Source organism: Suncus etruscus, chromosome 3 (assembly GCF_024139225.1).
Source record: "Suncus etruscus isolate mSunEtr1 chromosome 3, mSunEtr1.pri.cur, whole genome shotgun sequence".
Taxonomy (NCBI): Eukaryota; Metazoa; Chordata; class Mammalia; order Eulipotyphla; family Soricidae; genus Suncus; species Suncus etruscus.
This window is the reverse complement of record NC_064850.1, coordinates 5,493,215-5,518,149: the sequence shown is the minus strand read 5'-3', so window position 1 is coordinate 5,518,149 and position 24,935 is coordinate 5,493,215. Positions and strand designations below refer to the sequence as shown.

The window sequence follows — 24,935 nt, the reverse complement described above, 5'->3', positions numbered from 1 at the left end:
CAGGGTAATTCTGATCATATGAAGCTATTAAGAAAGATTTTTTCTTCAATATTGTGGAAAAGCTTAGAGATTAAGGTAATAAATATTAATTGCAGGTTTTCTAACCCCTAAAAAACAAAACAGTACACAAAGTAGCACTATTGTAACCATGTTGAAATAAAATATAATAAAAATATGAAAAAAAAAAGAACGTAAGAAGCTACGAGTGTGTTAAGGGGAATACTAAGAAAATTCTGACTCTTCCATTCAATATTTCTGTAAACATTAAAACTATCCTAAATAGTGCACAAATTAAAAAAAAGATGAAATCTTTAGTTAATATATTTAAGAACATTTGAGTTTATTTTAATTACAATTGTTGTTATTTACACTTTCCCCTTTCCCGTCCCATTTTGTTCCACTTCCAATGTTTACAAAAATGTTTACTCACATAAAGAGTATTAATTTAATGCACTTTCCAGAATTAATGTGTACGAAGGTATATCTTCATAGGACATGGCCAAACATCTTTCATTTTTTAATCCAATTAAAAATGATAAGTGCTAAACTAAGACTCCCAACCAAAATTCCAAAAATGAGCAAAATAAAAGCCTGCAAGAAATAAGGAAAAAGATAGAGTAGTTAAAAGTACTTCAAAACCCCAAGCCTCACAAGTAATTGCTATAATTTAAAATAAACTGTCTTGATATAGATAAAATTATAAATAACAGATTATTTCTTAAAACAGAATTTTTTAAAAAATCAACAAATAAAACCAACCTACCCCAAGTTTCTTCCATGACAAAAAATCTTCTCTGCTAAGTTTAAGATAAAATAGTCCTGGGAATACAAAAATCAAGCAGGTCGATGTACTTGAACCTAAGAAGGAAGTGAAAATAAAAGTTAGATTCAGTTGTGAGGCTAAATTTAATATATTCTCTGATAGTGTTTTTTAAAAATATAAAACTTACCAACTACCCCCAAAACATTCCTAATATCAGGAACATATATTGCAAGTAAAACAATGATAATATTGAGTGCTAGAGTGACCAAAGAATGACGAATCCATGAAAATGGAAAATTGGAGAAGAACATCATCATTAAGGCTTTCCTTGCCTATAAAAAAGAAACAGAAACAGATGTAATCAAAAAGGAACAGTAGGTGAGGAGGGGGGATAGCTTAAAGGACCTCAGTGCCTGTTTTGCATGTGGAAGGCCCAGAACTATATGGTCCCCTAAGAACTACAGTGCAGCGACTCCCAACTGTATGCGTCCCTCCCAAACTAAAAACCAAAACCAAACAGAAACGGGGAAGACTGTCAAAGTCAAAATATTTGCATAAAGAAACAAGTTCCAAAACAGAACATCAACTATCATAACGTATTTATTACTCATAAACACATAAACATATGTGCAGAGAATTCATGAAAATTATTTAAATTTGGGTGCTTGCCTTGAATGTTGCTAACCCTGGACAGATCCCAGGAACTGTCGATGGCCCCTCTGAGTCACCATGATAGGAATGATTCCCAAGCACAGAGTCAGGGGTAAGCTCTGAGTACTGCTGGTTATAAACTCCACTGCTCAAATATTTTAAATCTACAAAAAAGTTTGAAAATATTTTTGAGATGGAAAGGTTTCGAAAATTACCAATAATCACCCTCGTGATAAAATCTTAGAGAAGTGTTTCCATTAAAAGGAACGGGTGAAAGAACAAAAGGCTTAATTGGAAAAAGAAATCCTACCACTTACTATATTATTTGATTTTTTTTCACACCATGAAAATATGACAGTTAATGACACAGTTCATGACACCTCCCACTGCTAACGTGGGCAGCAGGCAGTCACAGTCACGGATGTCATCCCAGCAGATGTCTCCCACCGCACAGAAGGGAGGTAGAAAAATTCCAGGGGTTCCCTTTTAAGTAAATGCACTTGCTGGTTAGATTCAAGGTATCCAGACAGAAGAAGCATTAAATCCAAAGCTTTGTTTTCATCTCAGAAATTCCCAAGATTCCTACATATAGCAATTAAAAAGCAGAATAATAAAGTTCGTTCTGCTCCTTAAATTAAAATTCTAGGTCAAATAAGCTATTTCAACTAAGCTTGGACTAGAATGTCCATGTAAAAATAAATTCACATTATACCCGAAGCCGCTTAGTTTTTGCTGACCTGACTTTTTCCCCCCTCTTCATGCACATTCTTTTGAAAACGGAATACAGAATCGAAGGGAGGGAAAACATCCAAAAACTTTAGCAGAACCCTAGACTGTAAATTGGAAACAATGCCCGGGAAGAGCGTAAATCTCAACAAAATCTCCAAGAGCGCAAATTAGCTTAGTGGTTAACTGTTATTTTGGTCCTTTCATGGGGCCATCTGCGAGGATGAAGGGACTTTGATCAATGACTTGACAAATGGATACGATATACACGACGAGATGTGATTCAAACATTCGGGTCTGCAAAGAATTAGCCCAACCGTATTAGGGAGCCACAAGACCCACCAACAAAACCTTTAAGAGGACTTACAGGGAAGTGGATTAGAGGGACTGTCAAAAGCACAGCCAACAGGATGCACAACTTCACAGTCATAACGGCGACATCATGAGGTAAGTATTTACTGTAGCCTTGCAGTAGTTCTGATGCCACTTTGTCTACAAATTACAACAGAAAATAAGAAACATTACATTGAAACTACCAAGATGAGTTGTGAAATTTATTTTCCTTTCCACAAAAGTATTTTAACAGAGTTGGATCCCTTGGACCAAATTCATCCCTGGTCTTTTTTCTTGCTGATAGAAGACAAAATCCATTAGTAGTTCTTGAAACCTAGTCTCCTTTCTTTCAATGAAACTTAGAAAGCAGCACAAACTTACAAACTAAACTAATGAAGACCTAGAGAAATTTCTCAGCGTCTAAAGGTTCAGAATAATATTTATGCTGTTTTGTAAAATGTGTACTCCCATATGTACTACTGAATTTGGTTCTAATAATAACAATGCAAAATATTCAGGCGGGCTGAAAAATATTAACTGGCTTGCCGAAGACCACATGGCACAAGAAGCAGAGTTGGAACAGTCACACTCTCACATTTTTTTTTTTTTTTGGCCAAAGTCAATAACCTTTCCTCTATGCTGTTTTTTGAGAATTTTGGACAGTTTTTGTACATGTGAGCAACTTATTCAACATTTCCTCCTGTACATTCATCTTTAGTACAAAGAGGATGCATTCATATTTTTGGTTTTTGTTTTGTTTTGTTTGTTTTTGGGCCACACCCAGCAGTGCTCAGGGGTTGCTCCTGGCTCTGGGCTTAGAAATGGCTCCTGGCAGGCACAGGGGACCATACGGGATATGGAGATTGAACCTGGGTCTGTCCCAGGTTGGCCGCATGCAAGGCAAAAGCCCTACTGCTCTGCTATTGCTCTGGCCCCAAAAAGGATGTATTTTTAGAGAAATGGCTTCCAGGACAGCCCTGTGTGGTAGTCAACGACAGGATCTGTACATGCTCTTTGGTGTTTCCTTCCAATCTCACAGTGTCTTCACTAAAAGCCAGACTAGGATATTGTATGAAGAGGGTTCACTAAAATAATTCATTATAGAAAGGTCAGTTTACACTGAAAAGAGAAAGCCTTTCTTTTAATAGAGTGTAAATTTTGGAAAAGTTGTTCTAGGGGGAATTAAAAAAGAAAAAAATAAATCAAATACACCTTCGTTTATATAAATCTTAAAATTTAAAGGGGTAAATAAAAGAATGTACTCAGAACAGCAGTAGGTTCAAATGAAGAGCTACTGTAATTCTGACCAGGAAAAGGTTTGGGTATGAAAGGAAGAAATACAGAAAGTCTTAGGGAGAGTCTTCATGATATAGAGGAGCATGATATACAGCAGCATGACTATAGCATGAAGAGCTTGAATTCTAGAACTACAAAGGACTATGTTTAGATTTCACTATCCACTAGCAGTTGGTATTTGTAACTTCTCTGAACCTTTCATTTCTTATGCCTATAAAATGGAGACAACAATATAACAACCTATACAGAGTTACTGAGAGCATTAAGAGCTTGTTTCTGTGCTAGCATTCAAAGCTGTGGGAGAAGAGGATTTTTTAGGAGCAAGAACCAGTACAAACAGAATCCCTTAAGGAGTAAAGGGACAGAGTCTTATTAGTCCAGGACTCCAGAGGCTCAAATAATAAGCTTAGAACAAAGACATCACTGGGCAGTAAGAAATGCAATGAAGACTTAATAATAAAGTTCTTCATATGACTGGACGCGACTGGGTAAAGAGATATAATCAATAACTGATGAAGAAAAAGAAAATTACAATTGAAACTAAGCAGGAAGACAGCTTGGAAGAAAAAGAGAGCCACATAGGGATTAGGAGTTAGAAAGCTACTATCAGAATTACCGAGGGGATGATAAGAATCTGAACTAAAATCATGATAATGATTCATAATGATAATGAAAATAGAAGAGGACCCAGTGGTGTTAGAGACACCCCTTACATAATGTGGCACTAATAGATTACGTAGTTCCAAGAAATCTCGAAGAGTGGCTGAACCTGCCCAAAGAGGCAACAAGGATGCAGGAATCAGACCAGGAGCCTTTTGGACCTAGAAGTCAGGTGAGAAAGAGAGTCAAAGACAAAGAGCCAGTGAAGGGAGGCCATACACTCCTCCTAGTCAAGGAACGCCTGCACAGGACACAGAAAACATCAAACTGCGACCGTGACTGTGGGGAAGCAATGCAGGGTCCCACCAGGCTTAGGGAACCAAGATGGCAGCTTTGATGACCCAAAAAATACCAACCACCTATTTACCCTCTCAGATAAGGACTTTAGAGAAGAAATATGGAAGATGTTCTAGAACCCAAGAAATCTGGATTCTATTTTTTGTTTGTTTCTGGGTCACACCCAGTGGTGCTCAGGACTTACTTCTGGCTCTGTGCTCAGGCTTCACTCCTGGTGGGACTTGGGGAGCATATGGGACTAAATCTGGGCTATTTGTATAGAAGACAAGAGCCCTACATGTTATACTGTTACTCCAGCCCCCAAATCTGGATTCTATTTCCAAATCTGCGAGATATTTCTGAGTCTGGAGAAATATGGCAAAGCATTTTATTCCCATTTTATGAATCATAAAAAAGAGCTATTAACACTTACTGCTTAACAACCTTGTAGGCCTTTTAATATATACCATTTAATTAGGCATTGGCCTGGTTCACTAAAGGGGGACATTTTCTTACCTTACAATGCTTTCAATTCTGTAAGTAGAGCCACTATGACTAATCTAGGTCTGTACTTATAGGTCCCTTCAATCTGACAAAGTTTAGATATTAACTAGGTTTTGAAAACCTGGATAAAAGGCTGCTAAGTGGTTACACAAGCCTGGAGAACTAGACATCTAACAAATTCCAAATATGTTTAATGTCTACTTTATACTTTCCAAGAATAAAAACCTTTCTTCTGAACCAATTTTGTTTTTATAGGAGTCTTATTATATGTAAGGCATAGAGTATAATATGCTACACTGAATTCCATAGTATGAATCTTTGTAAGGACCTGGTGGTGATCTTTGTGATACATATGCTCTTGAGTTTGTCCCGTTCAAACCACACTGTCAAACAAGGTAGGAGAGTAATAAAGATTACACAGAGTAGCAGGAAGATCACAGGTTTATTGAGGAGACTGCCACTCATTATGTGGGAGCATGCTTCACCTTGTTGGGTTTTAATCTGTAAATGAAAAGCTAGACTTAACCAGTCTTTTGAAAAGGCCTTAGGATGAATAAAGCAATTTCCTTCTAAGATTAAGAACTACTAGAACCTTTGGTTATGATTTAAAACAGCCCCAGGGACCAGGCTGATAGCAGTGATATGCCTTGCACATGGTCAACCCAAGATGGACCCCAGTAACCCATACGGTCCCCAGAGCCCGCCATGAGCAATTTCTGAGTACAGAGCCAGGAGTAATACCTGAGTGCTAACATGTGTGGCCCAAATCCCTGTCCCCCCAAAACTAAAAAAATTAAAATAAAACAAAAACAGCCTCAGAAAGAACCACTGTGAACAGCAAATTAATACCTACATCTCTGGCTTTTGAGAAGGGTGCCTTTCTATTCACCTTTATATCACTTGCCTATCTACTACATGATTTTTCTTAGCATGTACTTCTCCCCTTTATAAAACATGAATACTCTGAAAATCTTACTTTGGTGGAAGATTAAGTCAGAGACAATATAACAGCTTTCCTTGAAAATCTAGGAAAACTGCTAGGAAACATCTCATCTGCCTGATCTGATTGGCTTCTGCATTCGAGGAGAGCAGGTAGCTGGACAGATGAATATACAGACATGCTTGAAGCCGAAGTGGGCCAGATTTATCCAAAACCACATTTTGACAAAAACTTTGAATTTTATTGGGAAGCATTATTGCTAAAGAGGCAGAGTAGCAATTAAGTGCTGACTCTGGAGACAGTTTGGGGCTCAAATCCCAACTCTTTATTTACTAGTTGTGGGTTTCTGGTCAAAAGACTCAATCTATATGAACCTGTATACACCTTGTAGGACTCTAATAACTGGGTTAGGCAATGTGTGTAAAATACAAATAAATGATAGCCCAATAAATGTTATTAGTATCCATCTGTTCTCTACATCTCTTTTCAATTTAAACTTTCTTATAAATTATTAAGCCCAAGTCTGCAGAAAAACTTACAAAAACAATAACCCAGACTAGAGTTTATGCTTTAGGAATTTTGATTTCTCACCAATGATCAAAGAGCTTAACAGTTTAATTCTCGTTAAGGTGTGCCCAGCAGGATACCATGCTTGTGGTGAAATTAATACTTTTCCTGATGGAATACACAGAATTCTGCTGCTTGTATCCTACAGCAGCACAGCAATGTAAGAACAGATTTATATTCTGAATAATTTATATTCTGAATAATTTTATTGCTGTTGAAATAACATAAAACTAGCTTGAGAAGGACAGTAAGACTGGATGGTACAATCAAAATATCTTACAAAGTTCTAGGAAAATGTTAAAGTTACATTTATCTAAATTTAATTTCATTTAAGAATAAGAAGTGAAACACAGTGCTAAAAAAAAGCACAAAAATATAAAATAAATAAAGGTAATAATAATAATAATAATAATATATTACAAGCAGTAACTCTCATTTATGAAGTCATATACCAGAGACTATAACAGGTTTTACTAGATCTCATTTCCTCCCTGTTTTGTTTTGTTTTTGCCTATTCTCATGATACAGCTTAGGAGGTGAAGATACTGCACAGTGAAGAATTCTTTTCAAGGTCACAGAGCTAATTTCAATAGGGAAGTTTGTTTAAACCACATTTATTGGATTTAAAAAATCTCTACCAGGTTTAAGAAAAGTAGCTATACAAGTAAACTTGTCTGACTTGAAAACACTGGAAGATAATAAGCAAAGCACCACTAAAAGCTACCAGGGATGCCTAAAACCCAAAACACATGCAGAAAGACATCAGCTATGAAATCAGTCCTAACAACTAAATATCACCCAAGTAATAGTAGTTCTTTATTTGGAGAGTTGTTATAAAAGCACTTATCGAATAAAAAGCGTATTCAAGTATTTGACAAATTGAGCCTAATGTGTTGTAATGTGTTTGTATATTAAATGATAATTTAGAATGATTTTCTTGTTCTATTTGGGGGTGGGGGGTAGGGAGAGATTACCAAGCAATGCTGAGGAGGCCTGGGAACCACTCCAACCAAGCCAGGAAATTCAGTGATTAAGCCCAGAATTCTTGGGGTCCAGGAGGCACCTCCATGGTGCTTAGGGGCCACTGAGGCTAAGAATCGAATTTGAGGCCTCGTGAATGTAAAGAACAGACTCTTGCTCTTTGAGCTCATTCTGTACCCTGTTGCTCTAGATTCTAAATGGTTTGGTTTAAGGTGATTCTCATCAAAAGAATAAATGAGTCAAAAATAAATAAAAGAACTAACTTATTTTAGGAATTTAAAAGAAAGCTTTCAGCAATTGAGAGGTCATGTCATACACTCAGGACCTGGTGCACATCTGTTGCAATACTTGTAAGAATAGTTCCATGCATGCACCTTGCAACACCACAACCACCACCAGAGTGCCTGTGCCTCTCCATTAGTGCCCAAAGACCTCTGCCTTCTAAATCCTCTCCAAGGTAAGCTCAATTTTGTAGTCCAACTCTCCAGTTCTGTTGACTTGGACCACTTATTATCTCTTACTAGCATCACGTGAATCAAGTTTGATGGCAGAGCTCTCTGATATCTACGTGGATGTCATAGTCTAATATAAATGCACCCCTTCTTTGTTTCTTGTTTAATTCTCTTTTGGTGGTAAGCCACATCCTGAGAGCTTCAGGGCTGACTCTTGGCTCTGCACTCAGGGATCGCTCCTGGTGGACCAGGAGAGCTGGGGATCAAATCTATGTCAGCATATACAAGGCAAGGGTCTGACCTGCTATTTTCACTCCAGCCCTCAAAATATTCTTTCTTTCTTAATTAGCTATTTTTCAATTAAGATAACTGACTTTCCGAACCCCTAAAATTACTGAACCAGTAGGTTATATCACATTCTCAATAAAATAAAATCACAACCACACAAAATTTTCTTGTAGAAAGACATCAATATCCTTAAGTCTGAGGTTTAACTTAAATTTCAAAAATTTTCATATTAAGTTGCTAATCTTAAAGTTTGAAGAAAAAATTGGTTTGGGGGACATAGCCAGCAAGAGTCAGGACTTCACCTGGCTTCTGTGCACAGGGATTACTCCTCTTGTGCTTGGGGGTCCAGATGCAGTGTTAGGGAGCAAACTGAGGGCAGTCAGCCAAATGCCAAGCAACTGCCTTTGCCTCTCCAGATGTTGAAAATTCAATCTTTTTTTTTTTTGCTTTTTGCTTTTTGGGGCCACACCCTTTTGATGCTCAGGGGTTACTGCTAGCTAAGCGCTCAGAAATCGCCCCTGGCTTGGGGGGACCATATGGGATGCCGGAGGATTGAACCACGGTCCTTCCTTGGCTAGCGCTTGCAAGGCAGGCACCTTACCTCTAGCGCCACCTCACCAGCCCCGAAAATTCAATCTTTATCTGGAGTCACCACTGTCCTACTTGAATTCTAGTTATGTTACTTGAACAAAGAAAATTTACTAATTGAAATGCTGGAACAGAATTCATATTCAGGTGTGTGACATCAACAATAGATCAATTTATTTTGGAATCGATATTCAGGAAAATTACTTACCATAAAAAGTGAGGTATCCAAAAAGTGCAGATATAAAGTAAATGAGAAAACTTAAAGCAATTGCTGTATTTGTTACATTCTGCATTCTTTCCTTTGAAGGCCTAAGAAAAGTAAAAAATGAGGACAATACAACAACACAATAATTATTTTTACCATCATATAATAAAGGAACAAAATATCTACAGCAACAAAAAAATCCTTCAAGTCAGGCTAGAGGATAATTGAATAATTATGACAGAGACATACACATTTCTAAACACTGGAATTCATGATTTGAGATTGCACAAATATTACAATTTTAGGAAAAGTTCTCAACAAAACAATTTTTTTTTTTTTTTGTGGGTCACACCTGGCAGTGCTCAGGGGTTATTTAAATTTTGGTTCTTTTGTCTTAAAATAACACATATGATTCAGTGATAGGACGAAAGTAATACTAACAAAAGGAAATATTCAATCAGAAAGTTCTACAAGTTCAAAAAGACAGTGAATACATTTAAAATACCCTGGGACATTGAAATACCTTCGAAGTTCACAGTATATTGGCAATATTGATGTATGACAGAGGAATGAAAAGGCCATGGTTGGTATGGCATAGGCACTCTGAAAAAATGTAAAAAGATAAAATCATTAAATGCGACTTGCAACTATTATATTTGGCAATATATTTGGTTCTTGGTAAAAGAAAATTTGATAAAGTTCATATTTCATGAACTATATCTTTAGAGATCTTTTAAAAAGACACAATTATGTTTATTAGCAGATATTTTTCCTGATAATTAAACAGGCAATTTAATTTGGCATTAGACAAAATACTCGGTTGTTTTCACTAAACATGTGAACATCATGTTGTTTTTCACTAAACCACTGTTTTCCTATTTTTGTTTAATACTATTTAGTTAGAGATTAAAACAATTATGTGAGATGTTTATGGAATATCTAGAAAGGATCTTACTAAATGCAATTCTCAGACTTTCCTATGTACATATTATCTTATTATTTTCATCTGCAATAATGTTAATGCTTTGAACCTACTTTCATCAACTTATGCAATGGAAGACTGAAAATATTAGTCACCTCTTAAGAATTATCGGCATCATTGATCACTAGGATCTTTTCAATGGGAATGAATCATAGACTAAAACATTTTGAGAGAACCACTGAAATATTTTAGCAAACTTTCTTCTTTATTTTTATCCCTCATTTTTGTAAGAACACTTAATAGAGGGCCGGAGAGACAGCACAGCAGTAGGGCTTTTGCCTTGCAAGCGGCCAAGCCATGACCAATGGTGGTTCAAATCCTGGCATCCCATATGGTCCCCCATGCCTGCCAGGAGCGATTTCTAAGCAGAGAGCCAGGAGTAACCCCTGAGTGACGCAGGGTGTGGCCCAAAAATCAAAACAAAAAACAAACAAACAAACAAAAACAAAAAAAGAACTTTAATAGAGGAAGTTACTAAGCAAACAAAAGTTACCATTTAAGTTAAAAAAAAAAGCCTCTCTACAAAATGGTGATAATTTTATATTTTCTTTTCTATTCTGAGAAAAATAAAAACAACAACAACAACAACAAAAAAAAACCTTCATCTTTAGGTTCTTTAGCATAAGAAGTTCCAGATGACCGAAGACTTTCCTTGAGAAACTTAAGGCCTCCTGAACTACTTGAGAGTATGGCTGGGAGGCCATAGTGTTTCCCGAGGCTGGATTAGAGCCATGAGAGTTCAAATCATATATTCACCTCCATCTAGTGTTTAACTTGTCTGGCCAATTACCCTATCAGAATCTTAAGCACATAAAGGGCTCTGCAGTGTCAAAGATGTGGGACTTCCTGCCAGAGAATGATTTCTCATCTAAAATCTGAGGATAGTGAAGATGATGCTGCACAAAGGAGAAGCTACCACACCTACCACACTGTACTAACATGAGCAGAGGGGGTTCTAGTCTCTGGCACAAATTTCAAAGTATGGGTGGAAAAAAATTGCAGCAACAGGGAAGATTATGAGCTCTTTTAGAATGGCAAAGTAGAGATTATCCAGATCACAGTGACTGTCTCCTTGGGCATGCTTGGATGCAATGCTCGGCTATTAAAATTGGATCCTAAAGCTCAAAGGGAAAGAGACTTGGTCTTCTAGTCTTTGCCCCAGGCATCATAAATTTTGACTATGAAATACTGATGAGGAGGCACATTGGCAATGCTCAATTGCTGGACCAGTGATGAGGCTGTTGAGCTCAAGACTAAGGTTCTACTCACTGGGGAGGAGTTTTGATATAATTGGCTATTTAGCTTTACAAGTCTAAAGGGCAACAGGAAGTCTGTATCCACAGAGGACCTTATTGGCCAGACCAGACTTTCAGTAAATCTGTTCTTTTAGGCAGTGGCCCATTTAAAACAGGCTCCATTTAAAAGCATGCCAAAAATAAAAAAAGTGGTTGTTTCATAATGGGCCACCCTGTGTTAAATAATATTATTCTTGTGGTAGGCAACCCTTTACTTAGCACTTTCATGAAAATTAATTACTTACAGGTACAAAGACCTAAGAGACTCTTGTTACACAAATCTCTTTAAAACTTGAAATGTGAAAAAGCAACCAAAAGTATCTGTTAATAACTTACGCACCTCCTTGGAAAAATGAAAGAGCTTTGGTTTACAATCATCTGTAGCATTTGAAATCTGTTTAAGAGGATTGAAGAGAAAAAGAGAAACCAACAGTCATTAGTCGAATGAGTAAAGTCCAACTATACTATGTGAACAAATAATAAATTTATGATTACTAGGCTTTCAAATAAAAAATACTTCAAAACAAAGTTCCAAAATACAACCCAGCATTACTTTTTTTGCTAGAAAAAAATAGTATTTGTCATTTATCCTTCTTTTTAACAAAATCAAAAGAAAATAAGGTGCTTCCTTGCACACATCCAACCCGGATTGGATCCCCCATATCCTGTATGGGCCATTCAGCCCTTCTAGGAGTGATTTCTGAGTATAGAGCCAGAAGTAACCCTTGAAGGTCTGCTAGTATGCCCCCCAAACAAACAAACAAAAAAATCCAGAAGAAACTGAAAATATAAACTATTACCTGGAAGTATTGTTCTGTGTCATCTAATGTCAGTGGACAAGGAATGTACCACTTTTTAATTACTATCTGTAAAAATAAGTGGAACAAGCATTCAGATTTTTTTTTGTAAACGTATGACACAAAATTAATTTTAAATAGGTTAGAATTAGTTCAAGAAATTACCAAGGGCAGGAATGATAGTACAGCGGATAGGGGCATTTACCTTGCATGCGGCCAACCCAAGCTCAATCCCCAGCATCTTATAGAGTCAGTCCCCTAAGCCCTCTGGAAGTAGCTTGCTGGACATGGCTCCAAAGCAAAAACAACATAAAACACACACACACACACACACACACACACACACACACACACACACACACACACACACACACACACACACACACACAAAGAAACTACGAGCCTTCCAAATAAGATGCTAGCAAACAGAAGGTTCTTAGGTCATGTTTACTAGTTGGAATAAAGTCATCAGTGACATGTTAAGGGATCAGCGCTTAACATGGTCACCCATGGTTAGGGTTTCAAGTCAGAAAGATATAGAAATGCTCCAGGTCTATTTAGGGAGATTCTTTCCTTCAAGATTAAGAATATTCTTGAAGCAACTCTCAAAATTCTATAAGCACCAAGACACTAAAATAAAATAAAAAAGGAAAAAGGCGCTCCGAACAGGACCACAATGTTTTTATCAACAATGAAACAAGAGTGATGCTATTTCCTAAAGCAATCAATGAAACCATTTCAAGATTTCCCTCTAGTTCTCTTGGCCTGCGGCTCCTAGACCTAAGTAGAGAATGTGTTGGCATTGCCATGGGCACAGTTGTTTTAGGACTACAGTTACTCTGTAAATGTTTGCTCCAGGCTGAAACCCAGCACATTAAGAGCAAGAGAGAATAAAGGAAACATTTGTCCTGTGCAAGAGACCAATACAAGTAAACACTATTCCTATCTGGTGCTTATCTAGTTTTGAATTGCAACTACGTCATTCAAAATTTTATGTACTGACCAAATAAATCTACGAACACAACTACTTTTAGGATTAAATTAAGGAGTGAATGAAATAATCTCCATTGATTAGAGTCCTTACTCTCCTTAATCCTCAATAACTCTAAATTAGAAGTTGCTTTCACATTTCTAGGTATGTTTACAAGATGGAATAAAAAGACCAATTTACCATAAAAGATAAAAATTCATTAGTTTTTTATTTAAAGCATTGTAATTTACAAAGTTATTCATAGTTATGTTTCAGACATACAATGTTTCAGACCAGCTCCACCACTAGAGTCAACTTTCTTCCTCTAGTGTTCCCAAAATCCATTCCATTCCTGTCCCCCCACCCCCACCCCACAGCCTGCCATCCTAATGGGCATGTTTTTAAGTTTGGCTGTTAAAGTCTGAGTCTTATGTTATGATTTCATTTTGTTGAATTCATGATATAAGTACTTAGTTCTGTCATTTCTTAATCTATGTACGAATGTACCTAAATTCCCTTGACCACTGTCCCCATTATTTCACATTTGTCTTTCTTGCACCTTATTTTTTTTTTCCTTTTCCTCCCTATCCTCTGAGGGCCAACAGTGTTCTAGATATTTAAACCACTGTATTCCCTTATGCAGTTTTTCTAGATATCACATATAAGCATTATCATCCTATATTTATTCTTCTGGCTGACTTCCTTTAACAGGATCTCTTTCAGTTCCATTATGGTGCAGAGAATTGCATGGGCCATCATTCCTTAAGAGCGATATAGTATTCCATTGTATATATGTACTGCATTGCCATAATCCACTCATCTGTTGTTGGGCATCTAAGTTGATTCCAACTCATTCTTACCTACATTGTACCGAGTACTGAATAGTGCAATGTATATATTCTTTTGAATGAGTGTTTTTCTGTCCTGGGGATAGATACTCAAAAGTGAAATTGTTGAGCCATAGCAGCTCGATTCTGAGCTTATACTCCATACTGTTTTCCATAGGAGTTGAACTAGGCAACATTCCCACCATATCCTCACCAACACTGATTAGCCCCAGTATTTTTGAAACGTGGCATTCTTACTGATGTATGATACCACCTCATGGTTGTCTTGATTTGGATTTCCCTAATGATAAGCAATGATGAGTATTTTCTCATGTACCTATTGGCCATCTGATGGTCTTCCTCAGAGAAGTATAAGTTCATTTCCTCTCCCCATTTTTGCATGGAGTTTTTAGGTTTTGTGAAGTTAACTTTTGTGAGTACTTTGTACATCTTACATATCAAACCTTTATCTTATATGTTGGGTGCAAATATTTTCTCCCACTCAGCTCTCTTTTCATTTTAGCCCATGCTTCTTTTGCTATACAGAAACTTTTTAGTTTGATTAGTCCCATTTGTTCAGTTTTGATTACATAGCATATACCATTGGCATCATATCATTGAAGACTTCTTTGAGGTCTAAGTCTTGGAGCATTCTGTCTATGTTTTCTTCAATGTGTTACATAAATTCAGGTCTGATCTCAAGCTCTTTGATCTACTTTGGGTTGACTATTGTGTAAGGTGTGAGCTATGGATCCAGCTTTAATTTCTTACATGTGGTTGGTTATCCAATGGTCCCAATACCATTTATTAAAGAGGCTGTTTTGTCAAAAATTAGTTGGCAATATACTTTGTTGTTTGTTGCTGGATTTTATTCTGATCCACTGGTCCAAAATTAAAAATGGTAATCTCTCTATCTTTCCCTCCCACCTCCTAAACTTTTTCACCAAGGTGTGGTAGAAGATAGAGAATCAAATCAAGATCGTTAGCTGTGTTGTGTCTCTTTCTACACTGCCAAACTGAGCTTCTCACATCTTCCTTTGGTAGTGTGAGCAGTCACTAAAGGTGTATTTATTCTGCTCTGATCAACTCTCGATGTGAGCTAACTCATTAATGTCCTTACTTATTTTTGTTTTGTTTTGTTTTTGGTCACACCCAGCTGCTCTCAGGGGTTACTCCTGGCTCTACACTCAGGAACCATATGGAATGCCGGGATTTGAACCACCTTTCTGCATGCAAGGCAAATGCCCTACCTCCAGGCTATCTCTCCGGCCCCTCCTTACTTACTTTTACCAGTCGAAAAAAAAAAAATTGGAGAGAAAGGGTGGACCACACCTGGCAGTGCTCAGTGGTTACTCCTGGCTCTGCACTCAGAAATAGCTCCTGGAAGGCTTGGGGGACCATATGGGATGCTGAGAATCAAACCTAGATTCGTTCCAGGCTGGTTGCATGCAAGGCAAACACCCTGCTGCTGTGCTATTGCTCTGGCCCATGAAAAAAAATTTTTTAACTAATGCTAACTATATACTATAAAATTCACTTTTTTTTTTTTTTTTTTTTTTGATTTTTGGGCCACACCGAGCGGTGCTCAGGGGTTACTCCTGGCTGTCTGCTCAGAAATAGTTCCTGGCAGGCACGGGGGACCATATGGGACACCGGGATTTGAACCAACCACCTTTGGTCCTGGGACTGCTGCTTGCAAGGCAAACACCGCTGTGCTATCTCTCTGGGCCCCTAAAATTCACTTATTATAGTTTCCTTTTTTTTTGTTTGTTTCTTTTTTGCTTAGCTTCTTTTTTATTTCCTGCAGAGCCTCGAGCTTCCATTTTGGAACAGGATGAATAGAGATGATGTCCCAGGGGGGAAAAAAAAAACAGAGAACAGAAATGGATAAACATAATTACAAAGAGTAATAGTCTTGCTCAGATTGAAGACAGTAGATCATTCCAGGGCATAGAAAGAAATTGGGGAAATGAATACATCAATTAAAAATACCTGCGTGTAACAAATAATAAATTAAAAAAAAAAACAACAAAAAAGCTTCAAGTAGAGCTAGAGATAATTCCTGTCTGGCCTGCAGTCTATTCTGGTTTGATTCCCAGCAATATAGTTCCCTGAGCACTACCAGGAATGGCCCCTGGGCAGAGTGAAATACTTAGGACCACTAGGTGTAGCTCACCCTACTTTCTCAATCTTCTGCCTCTCAAATACCTGCTCAAGACTGGGGAGATGGGGCTGGAGAGATAGTACAGTGGTAGGGAAATTAGCTTTGCACGCAGCCGATCTAGGACGAACAGTAGTTCGCATCCTGGCATCCCGAATGGTCCCATGCCTACCAAGAACAATTTCTGAGTGCAGAGCCAGGAGTTACCCGAGAGCTGCCAGGTGAGACCCAAAAACAAAACGAAAAGGACTAGGGAGATATCTGAAGAGCAAGCAAAAGGCCCAGGTTCAATCTTGGTTGCAGAATGATACCCTAAGCACCACAGGGTGAGGCCCTCAAACCAAATAATAATATTTAAGTAAAAAACTTAAAATGCCTGCAAGTGAACAAAAGGCCCCGTCTTCTCTCTACTCTACATCTTTCTCACCTTTAAAGACTCAAGTTTTATTTTCTCCCACATCTTGCTTCACAATAGTCTCAGTGATCCTTCTTTTTCTCTCAGTCATTCTTATTCTAAAGCAAACAACTTCATGTTTAGTTATGTATTTTTAATTATGTATTGCCTACACTGGTTTATTAATAAATTTAGTTTATTTCTCTAGCAAATTAACAAATCCTTGAACAAAAAAAGAGTTGGCTCAAAAAACCAGGATTTTGGGGCCGGAGAGATAGCATGGAGGTAAGGCGGTAAGGCAGTAAGGAGGTAAGGAGGTCATTGGTTCGAATCCTGGAGTCCCATATGGTCCCCCGTGCCTGCCAGGAGCAATTTCTGAGCTTGGAGCCAAGAATAACCCCTGAGCACTGCCGGGTGTGACAAAAAAAATTTCCTGAATACAGAGCCAGGATTAACCCCTGAGCATAGCTGGGTGTGGCCCCAAAACCAAAACAAAAAATCAACCAAACAAAATAAACCAGTATCCCTCCCAAAAAACTGTGTTAACATATACACATTTATTTTTGCTAACCATTTATTATATTGTGCATTTAAAAGCCTAATATTTAGAGCCCAAAATTGAAAGGAGCATTTTAATAGTTCTATAGTCTTCATTGCCACCAGAGCATAAGGAGACACTGTGCCCAGTTGAACAAATTTAAATTGGCTCAAAGAAAAAAACACTGATATTTTTAAAGCATTTAAAATACACAAAGAAGGGTATTGTTCGCAACTGAACCACAGTTAAACACTGCATTAAAAAACAGAAGAGGACGGGGTAAGGGTATATGTCTAGCATGCACCAGAACTGGGCTCAACTTCAGGCATCACAAGGTCTCCCAACAAAGCAGAACCCCAGGGGTCCTGTGAGCTACTAGGTGTGGTCCTGGAGGCCCCATCACAGCCCAGTGGCATGGGGATCCCTGACATTGCAGGACCCAATCAAACTTGCTGGGAAGCACTGCTAGAGAGCCCCCATCCCACCTTGCAAGCAAATAAAAATTTATTTAAATAAGCCATTAAATAATCTGCTGTAATAGAAATGAGTATTGTGACAATCACAATCAAGGGATATATCAATACAGCTCTATCAAACTATAGTGATAAAATAAACTATTTTTTTTAAAAATGAAACAAGAACATTTTTGTTTGTTGAGGAGGTACACCGGGCAGCGCTGAGAGATAACCCCTGGCTCTATGCTCAGAAATCACTCCAGGAAGGCTCAGGGGACCATATGGGATGCTAGGGATCAAACCTGGATCTCCATGTGCAAGGCAAATGCCCTACCCACTGTGCTCTGGCCCCAGAAAAATCATTTTTATTAAGCAAAACCTACCTAGAAAGATGTGAGGGTAAAGGAAGAAGAAGAAAGGATGCATTCAAGAGAGAACAAAGGCTTTTCCAGAGCAGAAAGAGGAGAGACAATATAGACAAGCAAGCAAGACAGGTTTTTCTCTCAAGGGAGAATGAAAGCTAAAAATCAAATTACCTTTATCCTAGACCTCCACTTATCTGAGAAAAATGAATTCAATGTTTCTTTGTATGGATTCTCTTAAACAGAAACACGGTCAATTGCATATTGAGGCTATTCCACACCATGTGGATTTCTCAACAATCAGATTATGATGAAAATATTTGGTATTTCCCTCTTGAATATGGAGCTTAAAAAGTATTTTTATAGATGGTATCCTACAACATATGGGATCATCATTTCACAATCAAATCAAATCATAATGCTTATACCTTACACTGTATAAACATAGTAACAAAGACAAATCATAATGCTTATACCTTGAATTTATATAGTGCTAAAGATTAAATTAAATTAAATTAAATTAAATACCTGAGTAAAATGGGGGAAAATATCTCAAATGTATGTTGGGCCCGGAGAGATAGCACAGCGGTGTTTGCCTTGCAAACAGCCGATCTAGGACCAAAGGTGGTTGGTTCGAATCCCGGTGTCCCATATGGTCCCCCGTGCCTGCCAGGAGCTATTTCTGAGCAGACAGCCAGGAGTAACCCCTGAGCATCGCCAGGTGTGACCCAAAAACCAAAAAAAAAAAATGTATGTCAAATTCACTTGCTTGAAAAATATATCTCTTTGATAGGGAGGGCAATACTTCTAATGCTGGTAACCAGCATTAACCAGCTGGTAACCAGCAGTTGCAGTTACATGTAAATACTTTTACAAGTATTTTGGGTTGCATACATTTGCCTTGCATGAGGCTAACATGTGTCAGATTCCCTAGCACCCCATATGGTCCCCCAAGCATTGCGAGCAGTAATCCCTGAGTATCACCAGTTGTAGACCAAAAACAAAGACACTTTAATAGTATTTTTAGTTTTAGAGCATTCAACTAAGTCTAAACATTTCTCTTATAATGAACTAGATTCACTTCCACACCATTCAAATAACCTGAAGCCATTTTAGCCTTGTTTTTAATCTCTTATGGCCCAAGAGATAACTTTATACCTAAACTCAGTGTATCCTACATCTTATTGACATTTGTAAAGTTTGGCTCTATAAAATGATTTTATCTAGTAATGTGGGCCTGCTCTTATAGACGGCAATTTTCCTTCCTCCTTTCCTCAACAGCTAGGAAGAGTTAAAACAAGCTTAAAAAATTAAATTAGGGGCTGGAGAGACAGCACAGGGGTGTTTGCCTTGCAAGCAGCAGATCCTGGACCTAAGGTGGTTGGTTCAAATCCCACTGTCCCATATGGTCCCCCGTGCCCTCCAGGAGCTATTTCTGAGGAAATAGCCAGGAGTAACCTGAGTGCCGCTGGGTGTGGCCCAAAAACCAAATAAATAAATAAATAAAATCGAATCAAATAATTTAGATATGTTTCTTCTAGGCAAGTTTAGAATGTTTAATTCTGGGGCCAGAGAGAGAGAGCGAGAGAGCATAGGGATTAAGGAGGTGCTGCTTGCCTTGCATTTGACGGACCCCAGTTGAATCCCTAGCACCACATAAGGTTCTCTCTGAGCATGTGGTCCTTCAAGCACCACCAGGAGTTATCTATGAGGAAGGAGCCAGGAGTAAAACCCTGAGTACAGCTGAAAATGGCCTAGAAACATACCCCCACCTAGGTAAATGTTTAATTCTACCTGAAGTTTGATACTTATTAGTGATTATAAAATAAGCTGCCACAATAAGAGAAAAACTCAAAATTTTAAACAAAGATACCATATTTAGTTTGTTAAAATTATTTTAGAATAATTTAAAAATGTAATTCAGGGATTGGAGATAGAGTTATAGTGATTAAGTTACATGTCTTGTACAAGGCCAATTCAATTTTGATCTCTGATACCACATGGCCCTCGTAGAATCTCTGGAAAGGCCCTGAGGGCCCAGGAGCACTGCTTGGGAGGTCCCTCCAAACTAACGGAATTCAGAGATGAAGAGATATGACAGGGGCTAAGGCGCTCGTCTTGTATGTAGCTGGCTGGTTCAATCCCTGGTACCACTTATGGTCCCCCAGCATGCCGATCCCTGAGCACAAAGACTGGAGTAAGCCATGTGTCAAGCCTGCTCCCCCAAAATAGGGAATTCACACTCTTTTCTCTATTACATTGTTTTAAAAAACAGTGGTGATGATGAAGATTTGATGTTCATCAAACCCATAAAAGCAAGCACTCTTGTAATCATGTTGTCTAAACTACAATTAAAAAATAAAGAAAAAAGAACCCTAAAAGTAAACTAATGCCCTATTAATTTATGAATAAAGATGCCATACTAGGGGGCCAGAGTGAGAGCACAGTGGGCAGGCATTTATCCTGTACAAGACCAAATCAGGTTCAATCTCTAGCATCCCATACGGTCCCCAGATTCTGCCAGGAGTAAACACTGAGCACTGCCAGATGTGGACCCCCAAAACCAAAACAAACAAAAATATGTGATACTATATCCAGAGTAGTCCAATATCTACTATAGGACACTAATTATTTTTTAAAATATTAAGCTCTGCAATTAAGGAGATAGACCTAGAGGACACCATGTTTAATAATAAAACAGAGTCAACTGTGAAAGACAACCATATGATTTTTCGCACATATGTAGAATATAAAGAAAATGCACAAGATGAAATCTATAAAGCCAAAGAGCGTTTGTTGTCTATGACCAATTAGTGTTGTCAGAAAGAAAGGGTGAACAGAAGTAGATAAATTGGGAGAAAGGGGACAGATACATAGCAAAGGAGAAAATAAGACTTTCACTGGGAAATTTAACCCAATGCATATATACACCATGCTTTTTAACAATGAACATCTAAAAATGTTGTCATTCCATGATGCTATCAAAACATGTGATGTAAAATAATACCATGTTGCTTCAAAAAATTATATTAACTCTTAAAGATGTATCAAAATAAACCGGCCTAAGTTTTCTGAGCGGTATTTTTCCTGTTATGATAGAAGTGAGTTAATTTTAAAAGTAAAAAAAATCTCCTATGTGAAAGAATTATTTATGTTTAGTAATATTTTTTTTTCTAGAACTTATGCCAAATAAACCAGGCCAGGTAGAATTCAGGCACCCGATTCAAAGTAGATCTTGGGACTCAAGAATAAAACAAAGTCTTAAAATGACAATGATTAGCACCTGATTTTTATTAAAAAAAATAATAATAAAAACCAAAACTGATTTTTATATATTAGAATCAGTAGATTTTCATCCTTGAGGAACCCTACACAACAGATATACATACTGTAAACATACAACAAAAAGTACACACGTGTCTACACCAAGAAATTATCCTCTAAGGTTTTAAGTGACTCAGTGTGCTCTGCTCCCTAGTAAAGGACAAGAGATAATGAAATGCTGCTGCAGCTAAAAGTCTTCAAAGCAGATATAAGAACATAGGTTGTGAAACAAAAGTGCTTTGACTAACACAGTGAAATAAAATGGAGGACTCCCAACAACAACATAAAAGGAATGAAGGCCATTAATATAACGAGTCGAATTTTAGTGAGGAGATAAGCAATAGACTTGTATTTTAAACTTACCACGAGAGCAAAGAACACCATAAAGAAAAATGATAAACTACTCGTGTAGCCAAGAAAGCCTGTAAAATAACAGTAAAATAAAAAGCAATTTATAAGGAGAGGGATCCTAATGCCCAGCTCAAGCTGTCCATCTGGGGCATGTTTTCCATTATAGTGCTTAGTATCTGGGGCTCAGGGCTGAGAATAACAACATTCCAACTATCTGTCACAGATCATTTATGTAGCTCTGTACAGCAGGATTGGAACTGGCTTACCACTAATGGTACGCTGTAAGGAAAGGCTGCTTTTTAATGTTCTGCTGTAAAGATTTTATTTTAGTGGGGCAGACAAAATACTATTTCAAACCAAGTAATAGGTTAACTAGGCGGGGCTGAAAGCTGAACCACCTATAACGAGACCAAATTAAAGTTATTCAGGACCATCGGGACTAGAAGTTTAAAAGCCCTTACATGCTCTTTTCTTGTTCTCTCCCTGCTCCACTCTTTCTTCTAAACAAATAATGTTGTTTTCTAAAATAAAATAAAAAACTTACCTATTTTAGGAAGAAGTGCAAGAGGGAACACAATCCCAACACAAACGATAATTAATAGTGTTTGTCCATCAAGATACCAAGATCTATTAGGAAAAATGACATCCTATTTTAGACAAGGAACTCCAGAGTTCGGTTTTTAGACATACGAACACATACACTCATGACAACCACCCACTAGGAAAAGCCTCCTTCTGTCTGCTAAAACATTCCTACAGGATTTTATTATTCGTATTCAAGCATTTACATTAAAGAAATAGATCCAAACTACGAGCTATCATTTTTCAAGTACCAAGTTAGCAAATATGTAAAAGTTAAGGTAATAGATAGTGTCAGTTAGGAATGATAAGGTGTTCACAAAAATTGATGAATATAAACGGTTTATTATTTTTCTGAAAAAAATTGGCAGAGATCTCTCAAATACTTACATCCTTTAACCCTTAAACATAGGAGACAATTCAGCAATAACAACAAAAACTCCTTTAAAAAGATCTATTTAAAAACTTGGGGCTGGAGTGATAGCACGCGGCTGCCTTGCACGCGGCTGACCAGGACAGACCAAGGTTCAATTCCCCGTATTCCATATGGTCCCCTGAGCCAGGAGCCATTTCTGAGTGCATAGGAGCAATTTCTGAGTGCATTGCCAGGAGTAACCCCTGAGCATCACCATTGTGGCCCAAAACAACAACAAAAAGATGTACTTAAAAACTGTAAAAAATTGGGCCAGAAGGTTTTACTGGTAAATTCTATTAATTTATTAATCAGCTAATTAATTCTATTAACAGTCAAAGAATTAATACCACTCCTTCAACTCTTCCTCCCTAAAATTAAAGAGGGAACTTTCAAATGGAATTTCCCTCATGCTCATGTCAATGCCTGATATAGACACTACCAACAACAAAAAAGAGGGAATTATATTAAGTGACACAACACAGAAGAACACAGGAGAAAGACAGATACAAGGAGCTGGGGGACACTCAAAGTCTATGTCCCCAATGAGGATTATGTATGTCTTTTTAACCTTGGGCCGGGAGGAAATTCTCTCAAAAACATCAATTTTATTTGCTTTTGCCATCGTACTTAGGGGTTGCTTGGGCAATCGTGCTGTATTTGTGGATGGAGCCCAAGCTCCAGCGTGCTAAGCACATACTCCAGCCTGCTGAACTATCTCCTAACCCTTCGAATGTACCTTTCAGGATGCTACTGGATCCTGTCAACTTCTTGGGCCAGAGCAAGAGAAGGAGCAGCAGCAGCAAAGGTGCCACACACAATCACATTTCTCTCTCTCTCCCTCACCCGAATTCGTGTCTTTTGCATAGTACCTGTCCAAGAAACTATGGCATCTATTCTCTTTGATTTTTAATCAAACCATTTCTATCATGAACCTAAAGCTGTGTTCTCTGCATGTGCACGTCGTGCCTTTCGATTCTTAGCAGGCAGAAACTTCAAGGCGAGTCCATACATTAAAAAAATACAAAAATATACTTAGCATGTCTATCTACTAGATGAGAATTAAAAAACAACAACAAAAAGCCCCCCAAGAAGCACCTGGCAACTAAATTCCCGAAGCTGGCAAGGAGTCCAGGGCTCTATGCCTAAAATCTCCTTCCTTCTGGGATCCAATTGCAGATCCAACAGTTGCAGTGCCAGGAGGAAAAAATGCCCCAAGGAGCACCAAAGCAGATTCCATCTGTTTGTTCTGTCGTCCTCGCTGTCCGGAAGGTGGAGTTGTGCAAAGTGAGGATATTCATTCTCAGGATCAGACACTCTTTCCTCCTGCATACGAAGAAAGGAACTTTTCCAAGTTCTCATCTTCTGACCTTCTTCTCTTCTCCTATTTTAAAACTATTCACTATGCACAATCACTCCTGGCACCCAAAGCCCGAAGCCCCTAATTAGAAGGGGTCTGAAGATAAATTCCCCGACTCTGAGCAGGACAGCAGAGTCAGAGTAACGGAACGTTCGAGCTATGAGAGACCATGCTGTAGAGATCATCGGAGCCAACCAGTGCTTTTTATCTGTCTACAAAATCAGCTAAAGGAAGACGATGATCTTAAATGATGGAGGCCACAGAAATATTTTCTAGTCTTGAATGGTCACTGTGAGTTTATTGAATCTTTCAGATATGCCTTATTTATCTCAAGATTTCTTTACATGTTCAATCCTTTACAGGATTGAACTTTAAATTTCCAATACAAAAACAGCTTTGCTGCAAAATATCATTTCTCTGTCCCTAGCTTGATTACTGGTGATTATTGTTATTATGTTAACAAAACAAATGGTAAATAAAGTGCTGTTCTTTGCCAGCCATCAACAACAAAGGCACTACAGGAATAAGAGTAAAGTTTACTGTCTAACTTATGTGAAAATAAAGTTAGTTTAATTTCATGTGCACATCGCAATCAAACTGAACTGTGTTTGGCAATGGACATTTTTCAGAGCAGAAAGAATCAAACTTACAAAATAAAACCAGTAGGATAAAAAACGGGGGCAGAGTGCATACTAAATATAAATAAAAATATAAGTCAGGATCTTAGAAGAATATACTAACTTACATGTTTTCCTAAACAGGAGATAAAAAGAATTATCTAATAAAGTCCCTGTTTTCCTACTATGATAGTATACATATCACAGTATACATTTTCTTTAAGCCAAATAATTAGAGTAAAAAGTTTTATACTTCCTAGAAAACTTGTTTGATCTGGGCA

At 37.8% G+C, this 24,935-nt stretch overlaps 1 protein-coding gene across 1 annotated transcript in view; it reads right to left on the bottom strand.

The window, feature by feature from the left end:
- Positions 1-454: 454 nt before the first annotated feature.
- The window catches only part of SLC38A6 (solute carrier family 38 member 6), a 54,424-nt gene continuing 29,943 nt past the window's right edge, over positions 455-24,935 (bottom strand). Inside the window, exons 6-15 of the mRNA XM_049770265.1 lie at positions 22,231-22,313; positions 21,699-21,757; positions 12,308-12,373; positions 11,848-11,901; positions 9,754-9,833; positions 9,234-9,334; positions 2,508-2,632; positions 951-1,095; positions 764-858; positions 455-591 (exon numbers count right to left, since the gene is read on the bottom strand). Of these exons, the coding sequence (XP_049626222.1) occupies positions 511-591; positions 764-858; positions 951-1,095; positions 2,508-2,632; positions 9,234-9,334; positions 9,754-9,833; positions 11,848-11,901; positions 12,308-12,373; positions 21,699-21,757; positions 22,231-22,313 (889 nt within the window). The 3' untranslated portion in view covers positions 455-510. The remainder of the gene's footprint in view (positions 592-763; positions 859-950; positions 1,096-2,507; positions 2,633-9,233; positions 9,335-9,753; positions 9,834-11,847; positions 11,902-12,307; positions 12,374-21,698; positions 21,758-22,230; positions 22,314-24,935) is intronic.